General features: G+C 44.6%; 1 protein-coding gene across 1 annotated transcript in view; it reads right to left on the bottom strand.

The window, feature by feature from the left end:
• Positions 1-7,930: 7,930 nt before the first annotated feature.
• paf1 (PAF1 homolog, Paf1/RNA polymerase II complex component) overlaps positions 7,931-10,134 on the bottom strand; it is a 48,083-nt gene continuing 45,879 nt past the window's right edge. Inside the window, exon 14 of the mRNA XM_028795439.2 lies at positions 7,931-8,617. Coding sequence (XP_028651272.1) covers positions 8,184-8,617 — 434 coding nt within the window. The 3' untranslated portion in view covers positions 7,931-8,183. The remainder of the gene's footprint in view (positions 8,618-10,134) is intronic.

Below are 10,134 nucleotides of genomic sequence, written 5' to 3'. Positions count from 1 at the left end.
AATCCCAACCTGAGAAGGTCTAGTTAGAGTAAAGCTGTCTCAGATTTCAGAAAATAAGTAGGAATCGGGCTCTATTAGTAGTCTTTATGTAGGGCTTTTAACGTTTATCTCAAGACAATTCGAAGAAAATGATCCTTTATTTAGTCTTAACACTATATTAGGATATTAGGCTAGCCATAGATCTCTGTTTAAACGACGAGCCAAGTGTGTGCCTTTTGATGACGGCGACACACCTTCTGTTCGTAAATAAGACAGCACCGCATCATATACATTTAATTTAAATTAATAAAATAAACTGAACACTTAGCATAATGACAACTGTCAGGGAAATTGAGAATATAATGATCATTTCAATGGGAATCTTTACACACAATTTATATTTACTGTATGCTTGTGTATGCAAATAATGCAATCTACGTATCCAATCAGCGCACAGGCTTTTCCAGCGGGAGACGGACGACACACATGGCGGGGAGCAGCGGAGGACGCTCACAGTTTGAGTTAACATCTGCTTTTAGTGATTCACTCAAGAGCTACGGGCCTGCTGCTGTTTAAATCGTTTTGTTTTATTTCACCATGCAGGTGTCTTTTATGCATCAGTTTGAGGATTATTATTCTTGGCATCATCATTATTGTTGTTTTTCGTGTTATTGTTCGACCGCGTAGGTCGTCAGACGTTAAGACCGAACATCGCTAATATGTGAAAATAATATAAAATAATCTAATCTGACATTCGCTTAGAGAGTCTGTATTGTTTAAAAAAACGTTGTGTTGGCCACAGATTGTGCTGTGCAGACGTAAACGCGACATAAACATTGCTTTGTGTCCCTGTCCTCTCCGGACAAATTGTTTTTAAGAAGCGGAAGATAGGAATCTCTACATGGGGCTGCAGTAATGCGCTCTGACCACTAGAGTGCACCACAGGCGCTTACCTAGACCGCCTATGCCCACAAACGGCATTGTAGATATAATTATATATACGTGTGTAACTTTAATTTAATTTAAAGAAATATACTATAAAATACAGCCTACACTATATAGTTTTTACAAACTCTATTAAAGTTGGGTATGATACACACATCATACAGACATAAAAGGAAAAAAATATATACATATGCACAGTATACAGCTCTAATCATACAAATGGGATGGATTGGCTGTATTGCTGTCCTGAGAGTCTGCATCTTTGTTTTTTGTTGTGTATGCATTTGAATTTTCCCCTGGAATTAATATACTTTATCTAATATATTATCCAAAATCTAATATAATCTAATGTCAGCTTTACATTTCAATTCATTCTCGGTATCAAGAGTTCTCATAGCTTTGGTGTAGATAGATAGATAGATAGATAGATAGATAGATAGATAGATAGATAGATAGATAGATAGATAGATATGAAAGGCGCGATATTACACATAGATAGATAGATAGAAGTGAAAGGCACTATATTACAGATAGATGGATAGAAAGATAGATAGATGTGAAAGGTGCTATATAACCCATAGATAGATAGATAGATATGAAAGGCACTATATTACAGATAGATAGAAAGATAGATAGATAGATAGATGTGAAAGGCGCTATATAACCCATAGATAAATAGATAGATAGATGTGAAAGGTGCTATATAATCCATAGATAGATAGATAGATAGATAGATAGATAGATAGATAGATAGATAGATATGAAAGGCACTATATTACAGATAGATAGAAAGATAGATAGATAGATGTGAAAGGCGCTATATAACCCATAGATAGATAGATAGATAGATGTGAAAGGTGCTATATAATCCATAGATAGATAGATAGATAGATAGATAGATAGATAGATAGATAGATAGATAGGATGAATGGCACTATATAATAGACAGAACTTTATAGCGCCATCATTCAAGTTTAAAGTATTTCAGCACATCTTGTCACTCGATCCAGAACACCTTAGAGTTACTGGTATTCTCAAAAAATGTTTCTGAATCCTTCTCACAAAATACACATTTTTCACCCGTTTCAATTCTGTACAAGAAAAACTCGAACAGGCTCCGTTGTTTGGATCCGTTTTAAAGTTCCCTCTTCGCCTTTATTCGTGACGCTGTGTTTATTTGGCGATGACCACATTTTATTCCAGTCTAACACAGCATTCCATCTTAAAGCTGCCACAGGTGTAGTTGACTGGCAGTAAACTTTCTTAATCGGTTTATTATTAAATTGCGGAATCTCTGACATCAATTCCAAGGCGGCTTTGCTCTTGACGGCACCGCGCCGGACACGAAGGCTTTGTGGCGACAATGACGTCAAACGTGTAGACACGCCCACACTCTACTGCGCGCAGCCCACTGAACGCGCGTGCGCCGTGCGTCTCAGGTCAGGCAAGTCGAGGAGAGGCGGCTTACGTCGGCACCAGAATGATGAATGAAGGTCTGAATTTGACGCAACAGGTCATCAGGGCGCAAACACATCTGAAGTGCATTTCCTCTTCATGAAGGCCCCCCAAGAGAGAATTCCACTCGCCCTTCCTACGCTGCTTTTGATTAATGGGACTGACACTCCACCGTCTCCTTTTCTCCCTGTTACAGTCAGTAACAGCAGGCACAACTCTTCTTCCATCAGCAGACTCTCACTTCCCCTGCTGCGCGGCATTGAGACCCTCGCTGATTGAAGAGGAGCTGAGATTTTTATTTCTGGCCTTTAAGAGGGAGAAAAGAAGCCGATGTAGTGCCCAAAAGCAGCGAAAGGAGGGCAAGTATAATAAACCCGTGAGTGGGCACAGGTATTTATTTTCGCATGTCTATGTTGCGCTTTGATGACCTGTTGCGTCATATTCAGCCCCTCGTTTATCATTCCGGCGCCCACTTAAGCAACTTCCCTGTGAAACTCACCTCTTTGGATACCCGGCGCCGCGTCCTTATCGAGTGAGCAGCGCGCGCGTGCCCGTTTGTGTGTGTGTGTTATTGGGGGGGCGGGGGGGGTATTACGGATTTGCGTGTCTCCGTTCCTGACGTTATTTTCTGCGCACGCGCCAAGTGTAGACCCGCTTTTTCTCCAACAGAGTATTGCAGACCGCAATACCTCTGACGTCAGTCACAGAACGCCCTTGACAGCACAACACGCCCCTGTAATGACGCAATTATCGTAACGCCCCTTTTCCCGGCGTCACTCGCCTCCTGCCGTCTGCGAGACGCGCTCATTGTAAAGTTCGCTGCACTTGTACAAATTCCAGCAGTTTTCTATTTGGGACAAACATAAATGATTTCCAGTCTGACACTTAAGCTGTCCAACCCTACTAAGCTCTTTAACGTTTCTAACACTTTGCTGATATAAAGTAGTTTTTTTTTTAATTATTCTGAATGCTGTTTACGTTTTCTCCTGAAGCGTTTATAATAAAAGTAACGAATTATATTATCATCCAGTGCATCCAAACTCACACCTAGAGATTTTCAATGTATAAATGTATGTCATATTCCCACTAGCACAGATAATAATAATTCATTACATTTATATAGCGCTTTTCTCAGTACAGATGAAGCAATAATAATAATAATTCATTACATTAAGCTTAATTCATTTTTAAAAGGCTTGCAAAAACAGTGATATGTATAAAATTGGTTTTAAAACTGACAGGGAAACAGGTTAGGAAATGTGTTTACTGATTTGACCCGTCAGCGTTTTCATTCCTAAATGCTGTAGGTGTGAAATACTGGGTGTCACGTCCACATCAACTGAATGGCATGTGACAGCCAGGAAAGTGACATCATTTTACATTTTTGAATAACTTTTGAGTTGGAGACAATTGTGACTGCACTTACACCTTTTTTGTGTGACATTTAAGTGGATTGCAAAGACCCAACCTAAAAAACAAACTGCCTTTGAATCATCATCTAGTTTTTTATTTCTGATCAATATGAAATACTATTAATAATAATAATAAATAAATAAATAAATAGTGGGTCAGTTGCAATGGGCATTCAGCAGGGAATCATCCTGAAGTGATCTCATCATTAAACATACAGCATTTATTGTCTTGCGCATCATGCAGTAGATTGACAGATATTGTTACAGTGACAATAAAAGAAAACACAAAAAAACTAAAAATAGAACACCGGGGGCTTTTACCCCCCCCCCCCCCCAATAATTTTTAAACTTACACTTTTACTGTAAAAGTATTCCCAGCACTTCATCACTTTTTCCACATTTTGTTATGTTACAGCCTTATTCCAAAATGGATTAAATTCATTTTTTTCCTCAGAATTTTAAACACAACACCCCATAATGACAATGTGAAAAAAGTTTACTTGAGATCTTTGCAAATTTATTAAAAATAAAAACATTGAGAAAGCACATGTTCATAAGTATTCACAGCCTTTGCCATGAAGCTCCAAATTGAGCTCAGGTGCATCCTGTTTCCCCTGATCATCCTTGAGATGTTTCTGCAGCTTAATTGGAGTCCACCTGTGGTAAATTCAGTTGATTGGACATGATATGGAAAAGCTCACACCTGTCTATATAAGGTCCTACAGTTGACAGTTCATGTCAGAGCACAAACCAAGCATGAAGTCAAAGGAATTGTCTGTAGACCTCCGAGACAGGATTGTCTTGAGGCACAGATCTGGAGAAGGTTACAGAAAAATTTCTGCTGCTTTGAAGGTCCCAATGATCACAGTGGCCTCCATCATCCGTAAGTGGAAGAAGTTCGGGGGAGAAGGGCCTTAGTCAGGGAGGTGACCAAGAACCCGATGGTCACTCTGTCAGAGCTCCAGAGGTCCTCTGTGGAGAGAGGAGAACCTTCCAGAAGGACAACCATCTCTGCAGCAATCCACCAATCAGGCCTGTATGGTAGAGTGGCCAGACGGAGGCCACTCTTTAGTAAAAGGCACATGGCAGCCCGCCTGGAGTTTGCCAAAAGGCACCTGAAGGACTCTCAGACCATGAGAAAGAAAATTCTCTGGTCTGATGAGACAAAGATTGAACTCTTTGGTGTGAATGCCAGGCATCATGTTTGAAGGAAACCAGGCACCGCTCATCACCAGGCCAATACCATCCCTACAGTGAAGCATGGTGGTGGCAGCATCAAGCTGTGGGAAACTGGGAGACTAGTCAGGATAAAGGGAAAGATGACTGCAGCAATGTACAGAGACATCCTGGATGAAAACCTGCTCCAGAGCGCTCTTGACCTCAGACTGGGGCGACTGTTCATCTTTCAGCAGGACAACGACCCTAAGCACACAGCCAAGATATCAAAGGAGTGGCTTCAGGACAACTCTGTGAATGTCCTTGAGTGGCCCAGCCAGAGCCCAGACTTGAATCTGATTGAACATCTCTGGAGAGATCTTAAAATGGCTGTGCACCGACGCTTCCCATCCAACCTGATGGAGCTTGAGAGGTGCTGCAAAGAGGAATGGGTGAAACTGGCCAAGGATAGGTGTGCCAAGCTTGTGGCATCATATTCAACAAGACTTGAGGCTGGAATTGCTGCCAAAGGGGCATCGACAAAGTATTGAGCAAAGGCTGTGAATACTTATGGACATGGGATTTCTCTGTTTTTTTATTTTTAATAAATTTACAAAAAACTCAAGTAAACTTTTTGTGAACTTGTCCGCACCTTTTGCAGCCAGGGATATTATATGGTTGGCCGCCCCACACCTTTATGATGTGTGGTGTCCATTATTCTCACAATATATCTACAGTACGTTCAAATTTATTTCAGATACTTGTAGTCTTTTTCTCCTGACGTCTGTTATTACGGTTCGCTGTTCTCTGAAGCCACACTGAGGGTCGCCGGTTCTTTCCTATTTGCCAGATGAGAGGCGTGCAGGACGGCCAAGTGAGTGATAATCACAACAGAATGTCCTTTAGAGACCCTGACAGAAGGTAGCTGGGTGACAGGAATGTTTTATGGCTTTCATCACCCCCCCCCCCCCCCCCCCCCGCAGTGAGCCAAGCCTGTGTGCCCCACCAGGAGGTGAAGATGGACTCCAAACAGCACCAGTGAGACATCTCAGGAAGGCCTCGGTGAACTTGGCAATGGATGAAAGACGTGCTGCTCCCTCACCGATGATTCTTACGGTACGAGATTTAAACGGACTCACCATTTCCACAGCACCCCCCCCAAAAAAAAACAAACCCCAGCATAAGCTGTTCTGTGAAGTCTTTGACCTGCTCCTTGATTTTTCGGACATTAAAAAGGTCAGACTGTCCTCGGACCGCCGAGTCAGCAGGTAGACCTCTCGTCTGCAAGTGGCAATGGCAGCAGTCTTTGTAATGATGGAGCAGTGGTGGGGTCTGGAGACACAGCGGTGGCCAAACGTTTGGAGGATGGCCCCAGTGTCTGCTGCTTCAGTGTTTTCAGATCTTTAGATGTTTCTCTGGTGTACTGAAGTAGACTGACAAGCAGTTCAGAAGTTTCAAAGGCCGTTATTGACAATGACATGAAGTTGATGCACATTTTGCAGTGTTGGCCCTTCTTTCTTTCTCAAGACCTCGGTAATTCACCCTGGCAGGCTGGCAATCAACTTCTGGGCCAGATCCTGACTGATGGCAGCCCATAATCAGTGCTTGGAGTTTGTCAGAACTGGTGGGTTTTTGTTTGTCCACCCGCCTCTTGACCACAAGTTCTCAATGGGATTAAAGGTCTGGAGATATTCCTGGCCATGGACCCCAAATTTTGATGCCACTTAGTTGTCACTTTTGTCTTATGGCCCGGTGCTCCGTCATGCTGGTCACCAAACTGTTCTTGGGAGGTTTTGGTGCCATTCTGTATTCCTGGCTGTGTTCTGAGCCCTGCACTGCCTTGGCTGACATGAATGGTCTCAGGATGCGTTACTGTTGGCCTGGCACAGGACTGATGGGTAGCGCCGCTCAGCTTTTCTTTTTTCCCAGATCCCTCAAACTATCAGAAAGGGGATTCAGCAGTCCAGCAGTCCAATCCCAGAATCTCCGTCTGTCCCTGATGGTTTTTCTTTGCTGCCCTTCTCGACACCCAGCAGGCCGTCATCCTCCACAAGTCTTTGCCTCACTCACAGCTGCCCGCTGCCATCCCTGAGCAGGCTCTGCACTGCTGGTGCCCCCCGATCCCAAGAATGAGAACAAAACATCCACCGAGAGCAACTCCTCCTGACCATCCAGACTGCAGGGGCACTAAAACATTTTGTAATCGTTCAGTTTGTTTGGGTTGAGATAAGCGATGAGAATAAACGTTAGAAAACACGAGGAGCTCGCGGCACTCTTCAGTCAGATTCAGGAACAGTGCGATTGCTAAATGTGCCCGAGCACAGCAACCAGACATGACGTCAGCGACGGTGCAATTCTCATGTCATTCAACACGATCTGTTTTTTCAAGTCATTGTAGTTGGCAAGACAAGCTGCACACTCCTGCCTTGACATCGTTTGTCACCATAAAAATCTTCTCGTATGTGCAGAACGACTAACAGCAAAACGCTGCGCTGCAAGAGGGCAGAGCGTCACCCACTCCACATGACTGCAAAAAAAACACAAAATAAGTAAAACCGCATTGTCAGTCCGTGTTTGGATTCGTTTTAAGTCGTATGGTGATGACGCAAGTGGGTGACGATCACACTTGGGCATGGGGCAGAATAAACAGGCCTTACAGTATGTGAGTACACCCTAACAGTAACCCATGCCAATAGGTGGCCATCCTCCTGTCATGGTCACTGATGGGCTTCAGCGCAGTACCCGACTCTCACCACTTGTGTTTGTACAGTTGAGCCACACACAATGTAGCCTGGCATGCCAGTCAGTGAGGTCATTGTATCTGCTAATGATGCCACCTGAGGGTGCTGATGTGTGGCATGTCGATTAGCACACTCAGGTAAGAACCCTCGGACATGTGGCTGCAGCACTGTTTCAAGTGCTCACTAAAGATGGCGCCAGAGAGTGGACATCATCACCCACTTGAACATGAACGGACCGTCACCTCACACACATGGCTTTTTATTTTTCTTTAAATCTATTTACACTGACAGACTCACATACAAATCAAATTCATTGCCACCGTCTGGCTAAAGGATAAAAAGTAAAGTTTGGAAGACAAACCACGTTGTGCCTTCCACATTCATGGATGCCCATTCATACGTACATCTACGAGCAGCTGATGGATAAATCAGGCCAACTCTGCCACTGCCAATCGGCTCCAGAGTCTGAATAGAACCCACCAGCAGGGCGCACCGTTTAGTCACTGTCACTACCTTCACTCGAATCCGAGCCCTGCTCACTGCCACTCCTGCCACTCGGCTGCTCTGCTTCGGAGTGCTCGCTGCTGCTGCGGGCCGGACTTGCCGAGCGGGAACGGTTGCCTTCTTCCTCTTCGCTTCCGCTCTCATCATGGCTGCTTTCATTGCGCTCAGCCTGGCCATCTTGCTCGTTGTCACTCTCATTCTCACTCTCCTCGTCATCGCTGCCGAAGATCTCCTCTTCATCACGAGCCTGCTGGTCCTCTCCACTCTCGCTGCCGCTACCCTTCTGCCTGCGCCGGCGGGACTCTGCCTTATCCTCTCGGCTTCTCTTGTCCTGATCTTCTTCCTCCTCTCCTTCACTTTCGCTGGCAGAACGCTCGGCCTCACTGCCCTCCTGTTCACTCTCGCTGCCTTTCTCCTTCTCATCACCTTTATGGAGATAAAATACAAAAGTTACTTTTTGTTCAAAGATATTAAATAAGCTTGAAAGTTTGTGCCCCCCTTGAGATTTTCTTAGCTGTGCCACAAATACATTACGTAATGCAGGGGTCCTCCATCTCGGTCCAGGAGGGCCGCAGGTTTTCCTTCCAACTGGTTTCCTAATTAGAACTTAGTCCTTGCTGATAATGAAGCTTAGTATTTACAGGGGGTCCAGAAAAGAATCCCCCCCCCCCTTGAAATATTCCCATTTTTTTGATTTACAGCCTTAAATGTGAACACACACACTGATATTTCTTTCCAGCTTACTCAATGCCACCTTTAACATCCAAGTGAAAGACAACACAGCTACAGTTCAGAAGAATTATAAAAAAAAAAAAGAAATCCTGAGATTAATAAAGGACCCCCCCCCCCCCCCCCCCACACCAAACTCAATCAGCTGTCAGTGCCCACCATTCCCATTACAGTTACTGGCGTTTTTCCCCCTGTGATCAGTGAAGCTGTTCCTGGAGCGTTCATTCCCTTCCTTGGCAGTGCCACTGACCGCACACGACTGACTGTGGGTGGCAAGTCACGTTCAGTAGATCTCAGGGACAGAGTTGTGGACGGACATAAGGCAGGAGATCTCAAAGGCTTTATCAGTCCCAAGGAGCCCAGTAAAGTCCATCATAAAGAAGTGTTTGGTACCACTAGGATCCTCCAAACTGGATATAAGAGCATGAAGCAAACTGGCAAGAGAGGCCACCAAGAGGCCAATGGGCACTTTGAAGGAGTTTCAGGATTTGAGGGCACAGAGTGGTCATTAATGGTGTGCATGTGACAACAATTTCACAAGCGCTCCACAATGGTGGCTTGTTTGGGAGGGTCACACTTCTCAAGAAAGGCCACATTAAGGCTTGTTTGAGCTTTCCCAGAATGCACCTTGAAGAGTCTGATGCCAAGCGGAAAAAGGTCTTCTGGTCAGATGAGACCAAAATCAAACTATTTGGCCTTGATACCAAACGGTCCACCAATGCAGCTCACCATGCACAACACACCATACTGACAGTGAAGCATGGAGGGGGCAGCATTCTGTCATGGGGGGCCTGGGGCTCTCGTTAGGGTAGAAGGAAAAAATGGATGGGGCAAAATCCCATCAAATTCTTGAGGGAAACCTGCTACCCTCTGCCAGAAAGTTGAAGATGGGCAGAATGTTCACCATTCAATATGACAACGACCTGAAGCACACAACAAAATGGACCACATGGTGGCTGAAGGAGCAAAAAGCGAATGTCCTGGTGTGGCCAGTCAGAGTCCAGACCTCAATCACAGTGAAAATCTGTGGAAAGATCTGAAGATAGCAGACCACCAACGTCACCATCCAATGTGACCGAACTTGGACAGTTTAACTGTAAAGAAGAGTGGGGGGCAAATATCGAGTGGGCTCAATCTAGGAGTGCAAAGCTGATAGAGAAGAATCTCACCAGACTCAGGGCTGTCATTAAAGCAAAGGGGGGGGGGGGGTCAAC

Source organism: Erpetoichthys calabaricus, chromosome 1, assembly GCF_900747795.2.
Source record: "Erpetoichthys calabaricus chromosome 1, fErpCal1.3, whole genome shotgun sequence".
NCBI lineage: Eukaryota > Metazoa > Chordata > Cladistia > Polypteriformes > Polypteridae > Erpetoichthys > Erpetoichthys calabaricus.
The sequence above is the reverse complement of the archived record's forward strand: the minus strand, read 5'-3'. Positions and strand labels throughout refer to the sequence as shown.